The sequence below is a fragment of the Rana temporaria genome, chromosome 2 (assembly GCF_905171775.1).
Source record: "Rana temporaria chromosome 2, aRanTem1.1, whole genome shotgun sequence".
In the NCBI taxonomy this organism is placed as follows: Eukaryota; Metazoa; Chordata; class Amphibia; order Anura; family Ranidae; genus Rana; species Rana temporaria.
Window position 1 is genome coordinate 8,363,947 of NC_053490.1, and position 25,155 is coordinate 8,389,101.

Genomic DNA, 25,155 nt, shown 5'->3' on the forward strand with positions numbered 1-25,155 from the left:
AATATTGAATTTTTTTTTTCAAAACTGTCGCTCTATTTTTGTTTATAGCGCAAAAAATAAAAACCGCAGAGGCGATCAAACACCACCAAATGAAAGCTATATTTGTGGGGAAAAAAGGACGCCAATTTTGTTTGGGAGCCACGTCGCACGACTGCGCAATTGTCAGTTAAAGCGACGCAGTGCCGAATCGCAAAAAGGTCCCATGTCCTTTACCTGCATAATGGTCCGGGGCTTAAGTGGTTTAAAAAATGTATTAGCATTTTGATGAGGGAGGGAGGAACCAGGAAAATCAAATTATATGCAACTTTATTGAAAATGTCCCCCCCCCCCCCCCAGCCTAGTCTGCATATCAATCTGATGCCGTCCCTTTCCACCATTTGATTGTCCTCCCTTTTTTATTTTTTATTTGTTCACGTCTCAAGGAACTTGTGTGTATAGATTTGACAAAACAGGTTTGTTCTTCCTCCAGAGAGTCCTGGAAGGTCACTTCTTCGATGTCAATTGCTGCGCGTTCTTCCCATCCGGTATGGTGGTGCTGAGCGGCGGGATGGACGCTCAGGTGAAGGTCTGGTCGGTGGAAAATGCCAGCTGCCCCGTCACATTCAAAGGACACAAAGCAGGTGGGATAAAAGCCAAATGCACAACGGATCACACGGTTTGGGTCATCATTAGGGTTGTCCCGGTACCACTTTTTTAGGACCGAGTACAAGTACCGATACTTTTTTTCAAGTACTCGCCGATACCGATACTATTTTCTCAAATCGCCTTTCAGGACAACCTTGGAGAGAGCGCAGCTCCGCCTCTTCTGTAGGAAACACCCACAGGCTTTAAATCCCTCCTCTTCCACCATGGCTTCAGTTATTGTGTTTCCTCCGCCATGGTGGAAGCATCAGGTTGGAGCCAGGGAGCTGCGTTCTCTCCAAGGCTGGAGACAGGCTTTTCCCTCATTGTTTTGCCTTTTTTGGTAAGGTTGTGACTGAACCATCCCAGCTCCTCCACTGTACCTTTAAGGGGGGATGCTCCGGAGTCCTCTGGTCTCGCCTGCTCACGGGAGCTTTAGGATCCATAGGGGATGCTGCGTCTGGTGCCCGGAGTCCGCAGGTTTTGACCCCGGTGGTCGGGCAGGTACCGTTTCTTTCAAGAAACATGTCCTGCATGTCGGTTCCGGGTCCCGGTCTGGCGGGTGACGTCACGCCGGCGACGCGGCGTTTCCTGTGGAGGCGTGGCGCTCGTGGCTCCTGGCGCCTGGAACGCAGGGACTAGAGGGCGGGTTCTCTGACCGGCGCTTCCGTTTCCGGCTCCTATTGATGACGCGGAGCCCGGGAAACTCAAAAACCCAGCGTTTTCCTCTACAGCTGTCTCTCTGCAATGGAGGAAAGAGTTACAGCGATGGCGGATGCAGGCGCCGTCAGCACCGGTCAGGCCCAGGTAAGAGGGGTACAATGGTGCCTTTATTCTTATCCTTATGGGCTTACTTTTGTTGTGTTTTGTTGTTTTCCTCCTTATGGGAGCCTGCTCTGCTCTGATGGAAGCTTGTGCTGGGCCATCTAGCAGAAACTCTGGTGGTTGCTATGTTTTATCTTTCTTCTTAAAGGGGACATTTTTCACTCTGGTGGTGGTATTAGCACGGTGGTGGTTTCCCTTGCTTAGCTAATAGAGCTTTGATTTAAATCAGTTTAATTTCTCGTTTCAGGAGAAAACTGCTAGTAAATCTAAACCAGCAAATCCACCAAGCCAAAGGAAATGTCCTTCCTGTAAAAACCCTTTGAGAGACTCTTGGCAGAAAGCCATGTGTAGATCATGTATTAAAGACCTAGTTGAAGAGGAATCTTCTCAACAAATTAAAGAATTATTTTCATCTGTCAGGGAACTCTCGGACTCACTTAGTTCAGTTAAATCCATGCTAGTACAGAGTTCGGTCCATACTGAGCCCCAGCAACCACCAGCAAGCCCAAGAGCTTCCACCTCCAGGCCAGTAATGGTGGACTCTGGGGATGAAGGGGCAAGTACTCTTCCCTCACTTATAGACTCTGAGGAAGAGGAAGAAGAGGATGCAAGCAGAACCTCTAAATATAAATTATCCCTGGAGGATGTGGATGAACTTTTAGGTGCAATCTACACTACCCTTGATATTCAGGAGGAAAGAGTACAACTATCAGTCCATGATAAAATGTACCAGGGTATGGATGACTCCAAACATAGAGTTTTTCCTGTTCATAAAGTGTTATCTGACACAGTTAAGAAAGAATGGAAAGACCCGGAAAAAGGTCCCTTCCTACCTAAATCTCTTAAGAGAAGATTTCCCTTTGAAAATAAAGAAACCGAGGTTTGGAATAAGAAACCCAGAGTGGATGCTGCCTTTTCACAGGTTTCTAGAAGGACAGATCTGGCCTTTGAAGACATGGGGGTCTTGAAAGATGCAATGGACAAAAGAGCAGATGCTCTTCTTAAAAAAGCTTGGGACTCCGCATCCGCCAGCCTTAAACCAGCCATGGCTTCCACGGTGGTAGCAAGAAACCTGGAATGCTGGGTAGAGAAACTGAAGGGCCACATTGAAGCAGGCACCCATAGGAAAGACCTTTTAGACTCCTTTCCTCTAATCCTTAATGCAATTAAGTACATGGCTGATGCATCAGCCGAATCAATTAAAATGGCAGCCAGATCCTCAGCACTTGTCAATTCAGCTAGGCGTGCAGTCTGGCTAAAAACGTGGTCAGGGGATACAGCCTCAAAGATTAAACTTTGTGGCATCCCTTTTTCAGGGGATTTTCTTTTTGGGCCAGACCTGGAAACAGTCTTAGATAGAACGGCCGATAAAAAGAAGGCTTTCCCAGCCAAGAAGAAACAGACGTTTAAAAAGAATTTTCGTGCTGTTCAACAACCCTACAAAAATAGAGAAGATGTCAACAAAAAACGTTGGATTCCTCAAAAGGGTAGGGGAAGAGGTGGGGTTCTCTTCAGATCTCCTCCAGATCAAACCCCTAAAGACAAATGACGAAACTACTCCAGTAGGGGGAAGACTGTCATCCTTTCTCCCTCAGTGGAGTCAAATATCCACAAGTCCTTTCGTAAAGAACATCATTTCACAAGGTTACAAACTGGAATTCTCGGAATGTCCGCCAAGCAGGTTTTCCATTACAGCCCTTCCAAGAGACCAAGAAAAGGCTTCGGCCATGATGAACCTTTTACAGGATCTGATTCAACAAGAAGTCATTGTCCAGGTCCCGAAACAGCAGGAGGGTCGGGGGTTTTATTCCCATATATTTCTTGTAAAAAAACCTTCAGGCAAATACCGGTTGATTCTGAATCTAAAGATCCTGAACAGATCAATACGGTACAAACACTTCCGTATGGACACAATTTACTCCATCACAAAACTGTTGTCTCCAGGCTGCTTCATGGCATCCCTGGACCTAAGGGATGCCTATTTACATGTGCCAATAGCACCAGCTTCCCAAAAATTCCTTTGCCTGGCCATCAATCTGGGAACATCAGTATGGCATCTCCAATTCAGGGCCCTACCATTTGGCCTGTCATCTTCCCCCAGAGTTTTCACAAAGATTATGGCGGAAGCCCTGGAGCCTCTAAAACTGAGAGGGATCTCGGTCGTGCCATACCTGGACGACCTATTATTCTTCGCAGATTCCAGGGATCAGCTTGTGACGAACCTCCAAACGTCACAGACTCATCTCAAAAATCTAGGTTGGATTTTGAACTTAGAAAAATCACATCTAGATCCCTCTCGGGAGATGAGGTTTCTGGGCTACACCCTAAACTCAGTAGTGCAAAAAGTGTTCCTGCCTCAGGAAAAGATAGACAAAATCTTTTCAGCAGTGGGTCAGATCCAGACAAACCTTTCAGTACCAGTCAGAACAGTTATGTCAGTTCTGGGCCTTCTTACAGCTACAATTCCGGCAGTCCAGTGGGCAAGACTGCACTCCAGACCACTTCAGAAAAACATCTTGCAGGTCTGGTCACACCAGGTGCCGTTCGAAAAACGTTTCAGACTATCTGCGAAAGTGAAACGAGCACTATGGTGGTGGAGGGTCCCTTCCAATCTAACGAAAGGTCTCCCATGTTTTTTTCCCCTGGACAAGCGTCTAACAACCGATGCAAGCTCCTGGGGTTGGGGAGCCCATCTGGAGGGTCAAACAGCTCAAGGCACGTGGTCAAAAATAGAGGCAAAAAAATCGTCAAATTGGCGAGAATTGAAAGCCATTCATTTGGGTCTGATAGCTTTTCAACAGGAGGTCAAAGGACATCATGTACAGATTCTGTCAGACAATACGACAGCAGTGGTCTATGTGTTAAAGCAAGGGGGAACCAGGAGCCAAGGGCTCATGGACTTGGCCAATCAACTTCTGTCATGGGCGGAAATAAATGTGGCCTCCCTATCGGCAGTCCACCTGAAGGGATCACAAAATCTCCTAGCAGATCTGCTAAGCAGAAAAAGAGTGGTGGAAGCAGAATGGAGTCTGAACCAGGAGGTGTTCGATATAATATCGGAGGAATGGGGACATCCCCAAGTGGACCTGTTTTCAAGTCAACAAAATGCGAAGGTCCAGGAATTCTTTTCGATTCACAGAATGGATCAGGCAGTGGGGATAGATGCCCTGGCACACCCATGGAATTACCGGCTGTGTTACGCCTTTCCCCCTTTTCCACTAATCCCTCTGGTCCTAAGGAAATTCAGGGAGGAAAACACCAACTTGCTCCTGATCGCTCCTTTTTGGCCAAAAAGGCCTTGGTTTGCAACACTTTTGAACCTGGCCTCAAAACCTCCCTGGAGATTACCATACAGGAAGGATCTATTGACACAGGGCTCTGTGTGCCATCCGGAAGCAAGCAGGCTACATCTAACTGCTTGGTTTCTGAAGAAGACCTTCTAAAATCTAAAGGACTTTCTGATAAAGTAGTTAAAACTCTACTATCAAGTAGAAAAGAGGTAACTAGGTCCATCTACCTCAAGGTATGGAAGAAATTTAACTCTTGGTGTTCTTCCAAAAATTTCGAAATCAAGAGTACTATTTCAGTTCTGGAATTTCTCCATGAAGGAATGGAGAAAGGTCTAGCAGCCAGCACCCTGAAAACACAGGTAGCGGCTCTCTCAGTTTATCTTGAAAGATCTTTATCCAAAGAAACTTTAATTTCTAGATTTTTTAGGGCTCTGGCTCGAAATAGACCGATAGCCCTCAAAGTTTTCCCTTGTTGGGACTTATCTATTGTTTTGCAAGGTCTCACGGGAGCTCCGTTTGAACCTTTACAGAGTGCATCACTAAAAAATTTAGTTCTCAAAACAATTTTTTTAGTTGCCATTACATCAGCAAGGAGAATCAGTGAGCTCCAAGCTCTAGCAATTAAGGAACCCTTCCTTAGAGTTTTGCCAGACAGAGTGGTCCTTCAAACGGATCCAGCCTTCCTACCGAAAGTGGCCTCAACTTTCCATAGGTCGCAAGAAATAATTCTACCAACATTTTCCTCAGTTCCGGCTAATGCAGGAGAAGAAGCTTTCCATACACTGGATGTAAGGAGATGTCTGTTACAGTTCCTTTCCGTCACCAAGGAGTTCAGAAAATCAAACGCTCTTTTTGTGGTATTCTCCGGTTCCCGTAAAGGGGAAAAAGCTTCTAAGAGTACGCTCGGTAGATGGCTTAGACAAGCAATTTCTGAAGCCTATCAAGCAAAAGGAGAAGTTCCTCCTTCTGGGATCGCTGCTCACTCTACAAGGTCAACCGCAGTTTCCTGGGCCGAAAGGGCCGGTGCTACGCCTGATCAGATCTGTAAGGCTGCTACTTGGTCCAGTTTCTCAACTTTTATTCGGCACTACAGGTTGGACTTGCTGTCGGCCGCAGATCAAGCCTTCGGCAGGAAGGTACTGCAGGCAGTAGTCCCACCCTAGAGTAAGTTACTTGGTTATCCTCTCCAAGGTTGTCCTGAAAGGCGATTTGAGAAAGGCCTAGTTAGACTTACCGGTGACGGTATTTCTAAGAGCCTTTCAGGACAACCGCTATTTCCCTCCCTAAAATGTATATAAAAAAGTAAAGTATGTATCTATCATGGTGTTGTGGTTTTCTGTGCTTTGTTTTCCAGTGCCGGAGGCCACACAATAACTGAAGCCATGGTGGAAGAGGAGGGATTTAAAGCCTGTGGGTGTTTCCTACAGAAGAGGCGGAGCTGCGCTCTCTCCAAGGTTGTCCTGAAAGGCTCTTAGAAATACCGTCACCGGTAAGTCTAACTAGGCCTTTTTTATTTTACCATTTGAATTTTTCACTTTTGTTTTTTTTACAATGCTTTCTTGGGGGGGGGAGTGGATGGTTTCAGTGTGTTTTTTATTTTAATATGTATTTTTTTTTACAATTATTTTTATTATTTATTGCTATATATTTTTTTTTCTTAGCCCTGTTGTGGGGCTTTTGTGAGATATCCTGGCTCTTAACAGACCTCTGACATCTCCCCTTTGAGACAGAGAAAGGGACTAAGGACACAGCTTCTCCAGTCCCTTTCTCAGCTGCACTGAAAATGAATGGACAGGAGACAGAGGCTCCTCTCCATTCATAAACTGAAGCATTGTAAACACAGGAGGTTACGATGTTTCAGTTGTATGAATGGACAGAGTCAGTGATCATTGACTCTGTTCATTCAGGAAAAGAAGGGCGAGCGGCTCCTACCGCCGCTCTCCATCCTGACAGAGGGGGGAGGAGGAGGACGTAGAGGGTGACACAGAGCAGAGAGGGGGACATGGAGGGTGACACCAAGCACGGAGGGGGAAAGCGGCAGCATGGAGGGGGGACACGAAGCATGGAGGGGGGACACGGAGCGCGGAGGGGGGACACGGAGGGGGAGAGCAGAACAGAGGGGGATAGCAGTGGCGTGGAGGGGGAGAGCAGAATGGAGGAGGATAACAGCGGCACGGAGGGGGGACACGGAGCATGGAGGATAGCAGTGGCACGGAGGGGGGACATGGAGGATAGTAGTGGCACGGAGGGGGGGACATGGAGTATGGAGGATAGCAGCGGCACGGAGAGGGGACACGGAGCATGGAGGATAGCAGCGACACGGAGGGGGGACACGGAGCATGGAGAATATCAGCGGCACGGAGGGGGGACACGGAGCATGGAGGATAGTAGCGGCACGGAGAGGGGATACGGAGCATGGAGGATAGTAGCGGCACGGAGGGGGGACACGGAGCATTGAGGATAGTAGCGGCACGGAGGGGGGACACGGAGCATGGAGGATAGCAGCGGCACGGAGGGGGGACACGGAGCATGGAGGATAGCAGCGGCACGGAGGGGGGACACGGAGCATGGAGGATAGTAGCGGCACGGAGGGGGGACACGGAGCATTGAGGATAGTAGCGACACGGAGCATGGAGGATAGCAGCGGCACGGAGGGGGGACACGGAGCATGGAGGATAGCAGCGGCACGGAGGGGGGACACGGAGCATGGAGGATAGCAGCGGCACAGAGGGGGGACACGGAGCATTGAGGATAGTAGCGGATGGGTGAACTGGAGGAGGATACAGGGACACTCAGGTATCGGGTGAAGTATCGGAACATTTTCTCCTAGTACAAGTACTCGGGGAAATGCTTGGTATCGGGACAACCCTAGTCATCATGGTAACATTTACATGAGGGTCATTTTGGCGCAGAAACCCCCATAAACACCGGCACCGGGTTTCAGAATCCAAATCCAGACATTGCTCACCCGGTGTAAGAGAATTCCTCTGCTTTTCAGGAGTCTTGGATCTGGCGATAGTGGACCGCGGGAGGAATGTCGTGTCCTGCTCACGGGATGGAACGGCCCGGCTCTGGGATTGTGGGAAATCGTCATGCCTTGGCGTTGTGGCAGATTGCGGCGTTCCCATTAATGGAATATCTCTCGGCGTCGCAGACAATACAGTTAATCTTGGGGCGCCAGAGACAACACCAAGTAAGTATAATTTATTAATCTTTTCGTTTGAGATCTGCGTAAGGCCCCTTTCACACTATTTTTAGCGCCGCTATACCGTGGTTTTTACCGCAATATTTGGCCACTAGCAGTGCGGTTTTAACTCCCCGATAGCGGCTGAAAAAGGGATAATACCACCGGCAATGCGCCTCTGCAGAGGCGCATTGCCCGCGGTATTACCACTGTTTCCCATTGATTTCAATGGGAAGGAGCGGTAAACACACCGCTCCTTCACCGCTCCAAAGATGTGGCTAGCAGGATTTTTGGAGCCGTCCTGCTAGCGCACTGCTTCAGTGTGAAAGCCCATAGGCTTTCACACTGAAGACTGCAGGGCAGGATTTTTTCAGGCGGTATTTAGGCGCTAATTTTAGCGCTAAACCGCCTGAAAAACGTGTCGGTGTGAAAAGGGGCCTTAGGGAACATACACTATATTACCAAAAGTATTGGAACGCCTGCCTTTACACTCGCATGCAGGTTTGTTTAAAAAAAAAAAAAATGTCATACTGTCTGCCTCCTGTGTGCAGAGTGGCCCCGATCCTCCTCTTCTAGGGTCCCTCAACGGCGCTCCTCCTCTTCTTGAGTGCTCCCTTGGAGAGCCGCTCTCCCTCATGGCAATGCAAATAGGAAGAAATTCTGGACAGCCGCACTCCAAAAATAACATTTTTGCCTTTTTTATTCAAAAATTGAATTAAAAAATACACGCCACAGCAGATCAGAACGGACAGAAGAGCTGACGCGTTTCACACTAACAAATGGTGCTTAGTCTCCCTCAGGGGAGTTGGGGGGACGCGCTCCCATATCCTGCTGCTGCGCCTATTGACAGACAGCAGGACTCGGCCCCGCCCCCTGGCTCCTGCATCATTGGATTTGATAGCAGCACAGCGCATTGGCTCCCGCTGCTGTCAATCTATCCAATCAGGACCGAAGACACTGGCTGGAGCTGGTGTGCTCGTCCCCCGTCACTGGAAAGACCGGGTTCATGTAAGTAAAAGGGGGGGCTCTGGGAGACGGCGGCATTACAGGAGGTTTTTCACCTTTAGTACATAGAATGCCTTAAGGCGGGGATCTTCAAACTACAGCCCTCCAGCTGTGATGGAACTACACTTCCCATGAGGCCTTGTAAAAATCTGACATTCACAGACATGACTAGGCATGATGGGAATTGTAGTTCCTGAACAACTGGAGGGCCATAGTTTGAAGATCCCTGCCTTAAGGCGAAAACCCCTTTAAGGGCATCCCAGTCTTAGTCCGTAGGGTTCAATATTGAGTTGGCCCTGCCCTTTGCAGCTACAACAGCTTCACCTCTTCTGGGAAGGCCGTCCACAAGGTTTAGGAGTGTATTCAGGGCTGCTGATAAGGCAGTGCAACTGGTCCTGTTGTACCTGGCCCGACTCCATCAGCTAAGCAGGGGGGCCCGGGCAGCTTTATAGTTCAATTCTGCATATTTCTTACTAAACTACACCCCCCCCTCCTTCCTACATGCTTAGGGGGGTGTATAATTATATTTTCCTTGACAGAGGGGCCCAGGAGGTGAGAGCAAGGGAAGGACTTTTTCTTCTTTTTTGGGTGTGGAGGTATACAATTCAGCGCCGCAAGTGGGCCTGCTCGCTTGTAGGATGCCCACTGCTTCTCCTGGCGGAGCGATCTCAGTAAACATGCTCCGCTCCCTCAGTAAACATGCTCCGCTCCCCTCAGTAAACATGCTCCGCTCCCCTCAGTAAACATGCTCCGCTCCCCTGGCAGCACCGTGAGTGGCATCAATACTGCTTTGGGTGCCACAGAATCCTCACTGTGCTTATGATCAGAATTATGATAGCCACACTGCACAGCAGGTGCTGTATGGCCCTGTCACAGTGTCGTATGGCTTTTGGGTGCTGACTTTTCTAACTTTTATGGTTGTAGTGTGCGTGCGCACGTGTGTGAGTGTGTGCGTGCACGTATGTGAGCGTGTGCACGTATGTGAGCGTGTGCGCGTGGTACAGACTGTAACCCAGGAAAATTATATTTTCCTGGGCCTCATCTGGTTGACAGAGGGGCCCAGGAGGTGAGAGCAGGGGAAGGACTTTTTCTTCTTTTTTGGGTGCGGAGGTATACAATTCAGCGCCGCAAGTGGGGCTGCTCGCTTGTAGGATGCCCACTGCTTCTCCTGGCGGAGCGATCTCAGTAAACATGCTCCGCTCCCTCAGTAAACATTCTCCGCTCCCTCAGTCAACATTCTCCGCTCCCTCAGTCAACATTCTCCGCTCCCTCAGTCAACATGCTCCGCTCCCTCAGTGAACATGCTCCGCTCCCTCAGTGAACATGCTCCGCTCCCTCAGTGAACATGCTCCGCTCCCTCAGTGAACATGCTCCGCTCCCTCAGTGAACATGCTCCGCTCCCTCAGTGAACATGCTCCGCTCCCTCAGTGAACATGCTCCGCTCCCTCAGCCAGGTATGGAGACTGATGTGGGACGGCTGGCAGGGAGCAGCAAGTCTAATCGCGGTGGCAGCACCGTGAGTGGCATCAATACTGCTTTGGGGTCCACAGAATCCTCACTGTGCTTATGATCAGAATTATGATAGCCACACTGCACAGCAGGTGCTGTATGGCTCTGTCACAGTGTCGTATGGCTTTTGGGTGCTGACTTTTCTAACTTTTATGGTTGTAGTGTGCGTGCGCACGTGTGTGAGTGTGTGCGTGCACGTATGTGAGCGTGTGCACGTATGTGAGCGTGTGCGCGTGGTACAGACTGTAACCCAGGAAAATTATATTTTCCTGGGCCTCATCTGGTTGACAGAGGGGCCCAGGAGGTGAGAGCAGGGGAAGGACTTTTTCTTCTTTTTTGGGTGCAGAGGTATACAATTCAGCGCCGCAAGTGGGGCTGCTCGCTTGTAGGATGCCCACTGCTTCTCCTGGCGGAGCGATCTCAGTAAACATTCTCCGCTCCCTCAGTCAACATTCTCCGCTCCCTCAGTCAACATTCTCCGCTCCCTCAGTCAACATTCTCCGCTCCCTCAGTGAACATGCTCCGCTCCCTCAGTGAACATGCTCCGCTCCCTCAGTGAACATGCTCCGCTCCCTCAGTGAACATGCTCCGCTCCCTCAGTGAACATGCTCCGCTCCCTCAGTGAACATGCTCCGCTCCCTCAGTAAACATGCTCCGCTCCCTCAGCCAGGTATGGAGACTGATGTGGGACGGCTGGCAGGGAGCAGCAAGTCTAATCGCGGTGGCGGCGTGGCAGCACCGTGAGTGGCATCGATACTGCTTTGGGGTCCACAGAATCCTCACTGTGCTTATGATCAGAATTATGATGGGCACACTGCACAGCAGGTGCTGTATGGCTCTGTCACAGTGTCGTATGGCTTTTGGGTGCTGACTTTTCTAACTTTTATGGTTGTAGTGTGTGAGCGTGTGCGTGCGTGTCTGTGAGCGCGTGCACGCGCGTATGTGAGCGTGCATGCGTGGTACAGACTGTAACACAGTACAGCCATAGCAAAGTCAGAACCCAATAGCCATACGACACTGTGACAGAACCATACAGCACCTGCTGTGCAGTGTGGCGATCATAATTCAGATTATCACAAGCACAGCGCGATGCTACTTTACACTGAGCTGTGTTTTTACTGCTCCCCCCCCCCCCCAACCACTCCCCTTTATGCCCAAGGAACCCATATGTGTGGCCGCAGAAAGCTGGCGACGTCAATCCCCACACGGCACATGTATGCGTCGCTGGGTGGGCAATGTACTTTGTTTCGAGGTGGGGTTGAAGAGGGGGAGTGCCCCATCAGGTGGGCTGTACGGGGGCCCCACATTTTTTTACAGCGCCCCTGAGTGTGTCTATGAAAAGGTTCATGGGGCGGGGGAGGGGCTCTGAGATCTGGGGGGAGGACAGGACTGCAGAGAGCCAAAAGTACTTTTTAAAGGGGAATACAAATCGATAAATTGTCTTTTAATGTGTTGCAGGTGACAGAGAGACGGGTACAGAAGGGAAGCTGCTGCTGTTGGCACGGGAAGATAAGAAGTTGGAGGGCGTCAGTCTGCACAGCCGCCAGTCTGTAAGCGCCTCTTCTGTTGGTTTATACCAGGGGGTCTGCAAACTTTTTCAAACAAAGGGCCAGTCTACTGTCCTTCAGACTTTAGGAGGGCCGGGATTGTGGCCAGCAGGGGTAGAAAATGGGCAGAGCCCGGCATCGGTGAGAATAAATATGGCTTTGGGGTTGGTGGTCAGTAGAAGAAGTAGTGCCCCATTATTGGTATTGGTAGGAGGAATAGTATCCCATCGTTGGTATCGGTGGAAAACATAGTGTCAGTGGGAGGAATAGTGCCCCAAGGGCCGGATAAAGGCTAGCAAAGGGCCACATCTGGCCCTCGGGCCGCAGTTTGGAGACCCCCGGTTTATACGTTTATTAACAAGCATTGACTTGTATGACCAAATCATTTTTATATCTTTTTTATTATGGTTTGTTGAATCACATTTGATGGAAGGTTGTGCAAAGTCCTGCTTTCTTGTAGAGCTGAGAGAAATATACAGTAGATCACAAAAGTAAGTACACCCCTCCAATTTTTGTAAACTATTTTCTTGTATCTTTTCATGTGACGACACTGAAGAAATGACACTTTGTATCTACAATGTTGTGTAGTGAGTGTACAGCTTGTATAACGGTGTAAATTTGCTGTCCCCTCAAAATAACTCAACACGCAGTCATTAATGTCTAAACCGCTGGCAACAAAAATGAGTACACCCCTAAGTGAAAATGTCCAAATTGGGCCCAAAGTGTCAATATTTTGTGTGGCCGCCATTATTTTCAAGCACTGCCTTAACCCTCTTGGGCATGGAGGTCACCAGAGCTTCACAGGTTACCACTGAAGTCCTCTTCCCCTCCTCCATGACGACATCACGGAGCTGGTGGATGTTGGAGATCTTGCGCTCCTCCACCTTCCGTTTGAGGATCCCCCACAGATGATCAATAGGGTTTAGGTCTGGAGACATGCTTGGCCAGTCCATCACCTTTACCCTCAGCTTCTTTAGCAAGGCAGTGGGTGTCTTGGAGGTGTGTTTGGGGTGGTTATCATGTTGGAAATACTCCCCTGCGGTCCAGTCTCTGAAGGGAGGGGATCATGCTCTGCTTCAGTATGTCACAGTACATGTCGGCATTCATGGTTCCCTCAATGATCTGTAGACCCCCAGTGCTGGCAGCACTCGTACGTCTATTTCCCAAAAACAACCTCTGGATATGACGCTGAGCACGTGACCTTTAACTTTTTTGGTGGACCATGACGAGGCCTGTTCTGAGTGGAACCCGTCCTGTTATACCGCTGTTAGGTCTTGGCCACCGTGCTGAAGCTCAGTTTCAGGGTCTTGGCAATCTTCCTATAGCCTCGGCCATCTTTATGTAGAGCAACAATTATTATTTATTTTTTTAGATCCTCAGAGTTCTTTGCCATGAGGCGCCATGTTGTCCTTCCAGTGACCAGTATGAGAGAGTGAGAGCGATAACACCAAATTTACCACACCTGCTCCCCATTCACACCTGAGACCTTGTAACACTAATGGGTCACATGACAGCAGGGAGAGAAAATGGCTAATTGGGCCCAATTTGGACATTTTCACTTAGGGGTGTACTCACTTTTGTTGCCAGCGGTTTAGACATTAATGGCTGTGTGTTGAGTGATTTTGAGGAGACAGAAAATGTACACCGTTATACAAGCTGTACACTCACTACACAACATTGTAGCAAAGTGTAAATTCTGCAGTGTTGTCGCATGAAAATATTTACAAAAAATTGGAGGGGCGTACTTAGTTTTGTGAGATACTGTAAAATGGCCCACAGAACCAAAGCTGCAGAGTATGCAGTCTTGTGGAAAAGTGAGAGCAACACTCCAAATCCATTGAGGGCTGGTTCACACCACAAAAACGCACTCCAGATCTGCTCCCGACGCGTTTCAGCATGTGCGTTTTTAACACATTTTTTGTATTTTGTTTTACGGTTTCTTTTTCCTGGAACTGAACGCACTGGTGTGAGCTCACTGGAAGCCATATAACCTACTTTTCATGTGTTTTTGATGCAAAAAAAAAAACCCGCACTGGACTGCATGTGGTGTGACTCGGCCCTAAATCAAAGTGCTAGTAAAGGTGTTTTCTATTTATAAAAAGACTCACCTGTAGGTACAGAAAATGTCTCCTAAACCTTCACCGTTTAGGAGATATTTACTTTAGCAACACCAGTGATGTCACCAGCACATGCGCACTGTGCTTCGCGATGGGCGGCGTGCCGTGACTACTCCTCCTGCACGCATGCGCGGGAGTGACGTCATTGCAGCTCGGCCAGTTAAGCGACTGCGGCCCGCAAACCCTGAAGGAAGACCGGGTGAAATGGAAGCCCTGTCAGCAGTGACAGCGCGCCGCTTGGGGGGGCTTAGTTTTCAGGTAAGTCTTTTTTTATAATGTGCTAGTATGCGATGCATGCGCTTCACTTTTCTGGAAATATCAACCATCAGACTTTGCCCCACCTTTCTGGGCGTGAAACGCACTCAAACAGTCATATAGGCGACACTGTGTAATGAAAAAGGAATTCCTGAGCTCTGCGAGGGATCGGCTTTTCAAAAGACAGAGGGCTGGATTCGGGTAGATCCGCGCATTTTTACGGCGGCGCAGCGTAACGTATTTACACTACGCCGCCGTAAGTCAGAGAGGCAAGTTCTGTATTCACAAAGCACTTGCCTCCTAAGTTACGGCGGCGTAGCGTAAATGGGGCCGGCGTAAGCGCGCCTAATTCAAATGAGGATGAGGGGGCGTGTTTTATGTTAATTATTGGTGACCCGACGTGATTGACATTTTTCCCGAACGGCGCCGTCCGTGGAATTTCCCAGTGTGCATTGCATCAAAGTACGCCGCAAGGACGTCATTGGTTTCGACGTGACCGTAAATTACGTCCAGCCCCATTTACGGACGAGTTACGCAAACGACGTGAAATTTTCAAATTTCGACGCGGGACCAACGTCCATACTTAACATTGCGTACGCCTCCTAATAGCAGGAGCAGCCTTACGCCGAAAAAGCCTAACATAAACGACGTAAAATAATAGCGCCGGGCGTACGTACATTTGTGAATCGGCGTATCTAGGTCATTTGCATATTCTACGCCGAAAATGACGGAAGCGCCACCTAGCGGCCAGCGTAAATATGCAACTAAGATACGACGGCGTAAGAGACTTACTCCGCTCGTATCTTAGCCTTATTTAAGCGTATCTGGTTTCCAGAATACACTTAAATTTACGACGGCGTAGATTCAGAGTTACGCCGGCGTAACTCTCTCTGAATCTAGCCCAGAGGTTCTCGTTGTGGTGTCTTTTATTCCCTTCCCCCCATATACCAAGTTGCCGTGTTGCTTATGGTGACAGGTTCTCTTTGTAAGCTGGAAGCACCCTGGGGTTTTGTTTGTTTCCTCTTTATAGTGATGCTGAGGAGTTTTCTCTCTATTGCAGGTTTTTACTTTTGATGGGTCGGATGCTTTCAACTGCTGCACCTTCCTCTCCAGCCTCGTCATCCTGGCCGGGAGTCAAGATGGAAACATCTACCAGCTGGACATCCGCAACACAAAGTGAGAGAAGATCGCACGTTCCTCTTCATCCTAGTGAACCGCTCACTGGCAGATTGTGTGTGTGTGTGTGTGTGTGTGTGTGTGTGTGTGTGTGTGTGTGTATATATATATAGGCCCGGATTCAGATACAATTGCGTATCTATCGGCGGGGCGTAGCGTATCTCAGATACATTACGCCGCCGTAACTTAGGGCGCAAGTTCCGTATTCAGAAAGAACTTGCGCCCTAAGTTACGGCGGCGTAGTGTAAATGTGTCGGTGTAAGCCCGCCTAATTCAAATGTGGATGATGTGGGCGTGGACTTACTTGAAGTCTTTTTACGAACGGCCCATGCGCCGTCCGTGAACGTTTCCAAGTGTGCGTGCTGCAAATTACGCCGCAAAACTGTCAATGCTTTCGACGTGAACGTAACTTACGTACAGCCCTATTCGCGAACGACTTACGTAAACGACGTAAAATAAAATACGACGCTGTTCGTGTGTTTCCGACGTCCATACCTAACATGACTTACCCCTGCTTTATGAGGGGTAACTTTACGCCGGAAAAAGCCTTACGCAAACGACGTAAATATTCCTTGCGTAAATCTACGGAAGCGCCACCTAGCGCCCAGCGTAAATATGCAGCCTAAGATACGGCGGTGTAAGACACTTACGCCGGTCGGCTCTTAGGGAGAAACAGTGGCATAGATACGACCCCGCCACTCAGAGTTACGACGGCGTATCCGGAGATACGCTGTCTTAACTCGTCTCTGAATCCGGGTCATAGTGTGTCTATATATATAATATGGTTGGGGAGGTAAAGCTTTGGACTATTTCTGCTCTTGTCAAATATTTGTGAGTGCCTTGGTCCTTACATCCCTAATATCCCTTAAGCCGCGTACACACAACCATTTTTAATGGTCTAGAAAAAACGAAGTTTTTTTCAACCCGATTCTTGTCAAGCCGGCCTTGCCCACACACGATCGTGAAAAAAAAAAAAATGCTCTAGCAAAGCGCAGTGACACATATGACGGCACTATAAAGGGGAAGTTCCATGCGGATGGCGCCACCCTTTGGGCTGCTTTAGCTGATTTCGTGTTTGTAAAAGACGATTCACGCTTTTCTGTCTGTTACAGCGTGATGAATGTGCTTACTCCATTATGAATGGTAGTTTTACCAGATTGAGCACTCCCGTCTTATAACTTGCTTCTGAGCATGCGCGTTTTTTTCACATCGTTAAAGCCCACACCTAACCATTTTCTACAACGCGAAAAAATAGAGCGTGTTCTAAATTTTTAATGGCCATTTTTCACGTCATGAAAAATGCTCTGGTGCCCACACACGATCGTTTTTAATGACATAAAAAAAAAAACGTTCGGCACCTCCTACATCTGTCCCCCTGCTGTTTTCTGGGAGACGCACAGGTCCCAGAAGACAGCATGGACCAGTGGGATAGCGCGGCGTGAGTCGCGCATGCGCAGTAGGGAACCAGGCTGTGAAACTGCAAGGCTTCACTTCCTGATTCCCTTACCGAAGATGGCGGCGCCTCCACCCGAGAGCCGAGGGACAGATCGGTTCGGGTCCCGACATTGCCGGCGCCCTGGACAGGTAAGTGTTGTTGTTTGTAAGTATGTGTCAGCAGCTGCAGTATTTGTAGCTGCTGACTTTAAAAAAAAAAATTGTCGGAACTCCGCTTTAAGGGTGTGCTTTTGTCCACCCCCCCCGAATGGGTAGGACTCGTACCCTGACAGCTGGGGCACAAGGCTCCTGATGGGGGACATAGGTTAACATAGTCTGTCTAGCCAGAAGGCCTGACAGAACCCGTTCTTCTAGGTCAGCCGAGGCCATCCATCAAGTACTAGGTCAGTGGAGCTCTCCCAAAGAGAGACCCCCCCCCCTCCCCAGAGGCAGGGGAGGAACCTGAGGGCCACAGATCCTCCCCCTAGACATCGTGGTAAGCCCGAGGACTGACACCCTTCATTAAGTGAAAAACTACACACAAAAGTGACAGACGGTGGGAGAAAAAAATAATTAATAAAAATAAAGTGGCCATCCAAAAATTGGGCATTGGCCTAGGCCCTGAGGCCTGGTGAGCAAAAATTGCCCCCCCGGACTTGGGGCCCTTTCACACGGGCCGATCCTTTTTAAGGTGGATGTGAACAGTCTGCATGTGTGAAAGGGGCCTTAGCCAAAAGGCCGGGCCCCAAAAGGCGCAGTGCAGAAAGAGAAAAACTTTGGTGACTGAGACCACGTGTCTTTTCACACAGCGGGGTCCCACACCCAAGTGTTACTCGGAGCACCCCTAGGGCAACCACTCCCAGGGGGCAGAGACACCACGGATCCTCTGCCTGGCCAGAAAAGGTAGAGCACCCAATCCAGGAGGTAATGGACCCTTCCAGCTTTCTCTGGGAGAACTTACTCCCGGCCCCCAATTACGTTGAGGCGCACCGGTTTGAGTTCCTGTTGGTACCAACCTTCCAGGTACCCGTCACTCCAGCGGATTTGCATGGCCACCACCCCAACCTAAGTCAGGTCAGAATAGCAGCACAGCACCTCCACTGGGGCCAGGGCTGATCCTAGGCAGGGTGCGCGGGGTGCTCCCCACCCAGGCACAGCAGAGGTGGGGGCGCTGAAGCTCCAAAGTGCTCCCCTCCCTCCTCCTTGTCTGTGTCCAGAGGCGGAGCATATGTAGCATGTGCTGCGGTTCCTATTCCCGCTTGTTCTCTCCACTGGCAACTGACAAGAACGTATATCTCCCGCTAATGGGGGGCACCTTCTTTGGGGGGCGCTGATGGGGGACACCTGCTGTGGGGGCCTCTGATGGGGGACACCTGCTATGGGGGCCTCTGATGGGGGACACCTGCTGTGGGGGCCTCTGATGGGGGACACCTGCTATGGGGGCCTCTGATGGGGGACACCTGCTGTGGGGGGCTCTGATGGGGGACGCCGCTGTGGGGGGCTCTGATGGGGGACGCCGCTATGGGGGGCTCTGATGGGGGACACCTGCTGTGGGGGGCTCTGATGGGGGACGCCTGCTGTGGGGGGTGCTCTGATGGGGGACTCCTGCTGTGGGGGGCGCTCTGATGGGGGACACCTGCTGTGGGGGGCGCTCTGATGGGGGACACCTGCTGTGGGGGGCGCTCTGATGGGGGACACCTGCTGTGGGGGGCGCTCTGATGGGGGGACACCTGCTGTGGGGGGCTCTGATGGGGGACGCCTGCTGTGGGGGGCGCTCTGATGGGGGACGCCTGCTGTGGGGGGCGCTCTGATGGGGGACTCCTGCTGTGGGGGGCGCTCTGATGGGGGACACCTGCTGTGGGGGGCGCTCTGATGGGGGACACCTGCTGTGGGGGGCGCTCTGATGGGGGACACCTGCTGTGGGGGGCTCTGATGGGGGACGCCTGCTGTGGGGGGTGCTCTGATGGGGGACTCCTGCTGTGGGGGGCGCTCTGATGGGGGACACCTGCTGTGGGGGGCGCTCTGATGGGGGACACCTGCTGTGGGGGGCGCTCTGATGGGGGACACCTGCTGTGGGGGGCGCTCTGATGGGGGACACCTGCTGTGGGGGGCGCTCTGATGGGGGGACACCTGCTGTGGGGGGCTCTGATGGGGGACGCCTGCTGTGGGGGGGGCTCTGATGGGGGACGCCTGCTGTGGGGGGCGCTCTGATGGGGGACACCTGCTGTGGGGGGCGCTCTGATGGGGGACACCTGCTGTGGGGGGCGCTCTGATGGGGGACACCTGCTGTGGGGGGCGCTCTGATGGGGGGACACCTGCTGTGGGGGGCGCTCTGATGGGGGGACACCTGCTGTGGGGGGCGCTCTGATGGGGGACACCTGCTGTGGGGGGCGCTCTGATGGGAGACACCTGCTGTTAACTTTGCCCGTTGAAGCTTTTTACCCGTCTATAACATTTCTTATTTCAGAGTTCCTGTACAGACCATCTGCAAGTCAGGAGCCCCGGTATTATGCCTCGTGCCATTCAGAGAGGGCTTCATTGCCAGCCAAGGTATGGGTGCAATTCATTGTCTTCTCTCATCATACAGTGCCTTGAAAAAGTATTCATACCCCTTGAAAGTTGCCACATTTTAAGCATAAATGTTTTTTATTGGGATTTTATGTGATAGACCAACACAAAGTGGCACATAACTGTGAAGTGGAAGGAAAATTATAAATAGTTTTCCAAATTCTTTACAAATAAATACCGTATTTATCGGCGTATAACACGCACCCTAATTTTTAGAAGGAAGTTTCAGGAAAAAAAACTTTCCAGGACCCCCCTGCACAGCACACGGACCCCCCTGCACAGCACACGGACTCTCCCCTGCACAGCGCACGGACTCTGCCCTGCACACGGACTCTCCCCTGCACAGCGCACGGACCCCCCTGCACAGCACACGGACCCCCCTGTACAGCACACGGACTCTCCCCTGCACAGCACACGGACCCCCCTGTACAGCACACGGACTCTCCCCTGCACAGCACACGGACCCCCCTGTACAGCACACGGACCCCCCTGTACAGCACACGGACCCCCCTGTACAGCACACGGACCCCCCTGTACAGCACACGGACTCTCCCCTGCACAGCACACGGATCCCCCTGTACAGCACACGGACCCCCCTGTACAGCACACGGACTCTCCCCTGTACAGCACACGGACTCTCCCCTGCACAGCACACGGACTCTCCCCTGCACAGCACACGGACTCTCCCCTGCACAGCACACGGACTCTCCCCTGCACAGCACACGGACTCTCCCCTGCACAGCACACGGACTCTCCCCTGCACAGCACACGGACCCCCCTGTACAGCACACGGACCCCCCTGTACAGCACACGGACCCCCCTGCACAGCACACGGACTCTCCCCTGCACAGCACACGGACCCCCCTGTACAGCACACGGACTCTCCACTGCACAGCACACGGACCCCCCTGTACAGCACACGGACTCTCCCCTGTACAGCACACGGACTCTCCCCTGCACAGCACACGGATCCCCCTGTACAGCACACGGACCCCCCTGTACAGCACACGGACTCTCCCCTGTACAGCACACGGACTCTCCCCTGCACAGCACACGGACTCTCCCCTGCACAGCACACGGACTCTCCCCTGCACAGCACACGGACTCTCCCCTGCACAGCACACGGACCCCCCTGTACAGCACACGGACCCCCCTGTACAGCACACGGACCCCCCTGCACAGCACACGGACTCTCCCCTGCACAGCACACGGACCCCCCTGTACAGCACACGGACTCTCCACTGCACAGCACACGGACCCCCCTGCACAGCGCACGGACTCTCCCCTGCACAGCGCACGGACTCTCCCCTGCACAGCGCACGGACTCTCCCCTGCACAGCGCACGGACTCTCCCCTGCACAGCGCACGGACTCTCCCCTGCACAGCGCACGGACTCTCCCCTGCACAGCGCACGGACTCTCCCCTGCACAGCGCACGGACTCTCCCCTGCACAGCGCACGGACTCTCCCCTGCACAGCGCACGGACTCTCCCCTGCACAGCGCACGGACTCTCCCCTGCACAGCGCACGGACTCTCCCCTGCACAGCGCACGGACTCTCCCCTGCACAGCGCACGGACTCTCCCCTGCACAGCGCACGGACTCTCCCCTGTACAGCACACGGACCCCCCTGTACAGCACACGGACTCTCCCCTGCACAGCGCACGGACTCTCCCCTGCACAGCGCACGGACTCTCCCCTGCACAGCGCACGGACTCTCCCCTGCACAGCGCACGGACTCTCCCCTGCACAGCGCACGGACTCTCCCCTGCACAGCGCACGGACTCTCCCCTGCACAGCGCACGGACTCCCCTGCACAGCACACGGACCCCCTTGCACAGCGCACGGACTCTCCCCTGCACAGCGCACGGACTCTCCCCTGCACAGCACACGGACCCCCCTGTACAGCACACGGACCCCCCTGTACAGCGCACGGACTCTCCCCTGCACAGCGCACGGACTCTCCCCTGCACAGCGCACGGACTCTCCCCTGCACAGCGCACGGACTCTCCCCTGCACAGCGCACGGACTCTCCCCTGCACAGCGCACGGACTCTCCCCTGCACAGCGCACGGACTCTCCCCTGCACAGCGCACGGACTCTCCCCTGCACAGCGCACGGACTCCCCTGCACAGCACACGGACCCCCTTGCACAGCACACGGACCCCTTTCATTATAAAGTCCCCGCTCCTCCTCTGCACTCCCAGGAGACCCCTCAGTCTCATGGGACAGCATTGCCAGCATACTGTAAAGTAAAGAAAACCTCACTGCCGGCCCCTTCTACACCGCCCCTGTGTCACTCTTTCTGCAAATCAAAGCTTCTGCATACCTCAATTCATGCCGTTCTCTCGTAGACGCGGTCATGTGACTCTCCTCTGCCGTTTCATTGATGGTCACATGACCGCTCTCCTCCTCCAATCACAAGCTACACTCGAGAAGAAGGCAGATCGGGAGGAGGAGAACAGCCAGAACGAGCCTTTGTATCTCGGGTATTAGAGAGGCTTTGATTAATTTGAGACGGAGTGACACAGGAGGAGCGTTTTTAGGAGAAAGGGCTGGCAGTAACGTTTTCTACAGCGCTGTCCCGCGGCCAGGAGAGGGGCGGGGTGGCCGGCCTGACACCCTCCCAGTGGGTAGGTAGCACCCGGGGCGGGCCGCCCGATTCCCGCCCCCCGTTGAGAAAAAATCAGATATCAACGTATAACACGCAGGCATGGTTTACCCTCTACTGCGACCCAGTCCGAAGCTCCGTACACCGCCGGGGGCCCGCAATCGGTCCCCGGAGCTGAAGAGGTGAGGTAAACACACCTTCCCCATTCTTCACAGTGGCGCTGTAATTGATCGTCTGTTCCCTGATATAGGAAAAGGCGATCAATGATGTCACGCGTCCAGCCCCGCCCCCCTACAGTTAGAAACACATATGAGGTCACACTTAACCCCTTCAGCGCCCCCTAGTGGTAACTCCTAAACTGCAATTGTCATTTTCACAGTAATCAGTGCATTTTTATAGCATTTTTTGTTGTGAAAATTTACAATGGTCCCAAAAATGTGTCAAAATTGTCCGATGTGTCCGCCGTAATGTCGCAGTCACGAAAAAAATCGCTGATCGCCGCCATTAGTAGTAAAAAAATAATAATTAATAAAAATGCCATAAAACTATCCCCTATTTTGTAGACGCTATAACTTTTGTGCAAACCAATCGATAAACGCTTATTGCGATTTTTTTTTTTTTTTTTTTTTTTTTTTTTTTTTATCAATATGTAGAATAATATGTATCGGCCTAAACTGAGGGGGAAAAAATATATTTTTTTTATATATTTTTTGGGGATATTTATTATAGCAAAAAGTAAAAAATATTCATTTTTTTTTTTTCAAAATTGTCGCTCTATTTTTGTTTATAGCGCAACAAATAAAAACCGCAGAGGTGATCAAATACCACCAAAAGAAAGCTCTATTTGTGGGGAAAAAAGGACGCCAATTTTGTTTGGGAGCCACGTCGCACGACCGCGCAATTGTCAGTTAAAGCGACGCAGTGCCGAATCGCAAAAAGGGGCCAGGACCTTAACCTGCATAATGGTCCGGGGCTTAAGTAATTAAAAAAAAAAATTATAACAGAAACAAAAAAAACCCCCTTTTTTTTTTTGGTCTTTTTTTTTATTTGAATAGCAAAAAATAAAAACCTCAGAGGTGATAAAATACCACCATAAGAACGCTCAGCTGAATGACGGACTTTACTCCCTGTGTTTCTCTGATCGGCAGGTGATGGGACTTGCTTCATCCTCCAGCAGGATTGTGACCGTCTTCTAGAGCTCACAGAACCCGACTGTGACCCCGTGTACAAGGTGGGCCTTTTATTCAACACATTTATACTGATGACTATTATTATTATTTCTATTACTATACAGGATTTATACCGCTGATATATATTGGACCTCATGCACATGAGAGCCTTGGGTTACATGATGTCAAATTTGCCCAGGAGCCACAGTTGCTGCATACAACTGCCTATTCATAGGTGTGCGCCGCCTATGGCATTAGGGGGTGCACACAGTGGCGTCACTAGGGTTGGTGTCACTGAGCATGAGCAATCCGGGGCACTGAGCAGGCTGGCGCAATCGGCGCAGCTCTGCCCCCCCCGTGTAATCCCCCTAATGTTGCCGCCCCGTGCAATCCCCCTAATGTACCACCCCCCCCCCCGCAATCCCCCTAATGTACCGCCCCCCCCCGCAATCCCCCTAATGTACCGCCCCCCCGCAATCCCCCTAATGTACCACCGCCCCCCGCAATCCCCCTAATGTACTGCCCCCCCCGCAATCCCCCTAATATACCACCCCCCCTGTGCATTCCCTCTGTAACCCCTGTGTAATCCCCTTATTGTACCCCCCCCCCCCCCGTGTAATCTCCTTAATGTAACCTCCCCCTGTGTAATCTCCTTAATGTAAACCCCCCCCCCTGTGTAATCTCCTTAATGTAAACACCCCCCCCTGTGTAATCTCCTTAATGTAAACCCCCCCCCCTGTGTAATCTCCTTAATGTAAACCCCCCCTGTGTAATCTCCTTAATGTAAACCCCCCCCCCCCTGTGTAATCTCCTTAATGTAAACCCCCCCTGTGTAATCTCCTTAATGTAAACCCCCCCCCCCTGTGTAATCTCCTTAATGTAACCCCCCCCCCCTGTGTAATCTCCTTAATGTAACCCCCCCCCCCTGTGTAATCTCCTTAATGTAAACCCCCCCCTGTGTAATCTCCTTAATGTAAACCCCCCCTGTGTAATCCCCTAATGTAACCCCCCCCCCCAACCCTACTTAGGTTGACCACATTTCCAAACCACCATTCAGGGACACCCCCCTTTCCCAAAAATCATCTTGTGCTGTAATGAATCAAAGCACAGTGATTGGACACAAGAGGCGGGATTTATGATTTCTCCAATCACAAGCAGGGGGCGGGGACTGTGCTCCTCCAGGCATTCCCGGCCAGGACGAGTACTGTCAGTGAGTAAAGCGGTGATGTGGTGGCCTTTTTTGGGGGCATCAGATTGGCCCCGGGGCGGTGGCTGTGTCAATTTCATTCCGGGACACTGTATTGTCCCATAATAAGGGTGCCCGGGACAGACCTGCAAAATGGCGGGCAATCCGGGACATGAGGGGTGGTCACCCTACCCCTCATGTTTCCCCCCCCCGTGTAATCCCCCCTAATGTATACCTCCCGTCCCTACATTTACAGACCTCAGATTACCGCGGCTCTGTACACACGAATGCCCCTCCCCCACATGAATGTCCCTCTTCCTAGGCTCCTCCTCCTGTTGTGGATATACTGTCAGTGTGGAGGAGGAGCCTAGGCATCGTCGATCTGAGGAGTCGAATTGTGATAGGACACTGGCACCTCTCCCCGCCTGCCTGTCACAATTGCCGTTGCCGATCGCAGTGCCGGTTCCCGGGGGACGTGCAGGCGCCGGGCACTGGACTATGGCGCTCCGGAGCTGCCTGTCTGCCTCTGCCAGCCTCACCGTTCTTTCTCCTCCCTCACGCAGAGATACCGGAGTGCGCTGAGGAAGAAGAGAGAGCCGCAGCGCCTCTCAGTCCAGTGCTGTGCCGGGTGTCACCCCTCTGGCGGGTGTCACCCGGGTGC

The 25,155-nt window shown here is 51.6% G+C and overlaps 1 protein-coding gene across 3 annotated transcripts in view; it reads left to right on the forward strand.

Annotated features, from left to right (window-relative positions):
• PAAF1 (proteasomal ATPase associated factor 1) overlaps positions 1-25,155 on the forward strand; it is a 43,637-nt gene that overhangs the window by 14,603 nt on the left and 3,879 nt on the right. For all 3 annotated transcript variants that reach the window (XM_040339803.1, XM_040339805.1, XM_040339804.1), the window contains exons 6-11: positions 470-620; positions 7,735-7,929; positions 11,893-11,984; positions 15,414-15,529; positions 19,431-19,513; positions 23,288-23,370. In XM_040339803.1, the coding sequence (XP_040195737.1) occupies positions 470-620; positions 7,735-7,929; positions 11,893-11,984; positions 15,414-15,529; positions 19,431-19,513; positions 23,288-23,370 (720 nt within the window). The remainder of the gene's footprint in view (positions 1-469; positions 621-7,734; positions 7,930-11,892; positions 11,985-15,413; positions 15,530-19,430; positions 19,514-23,287; positions 23,371-25,155) is intronic.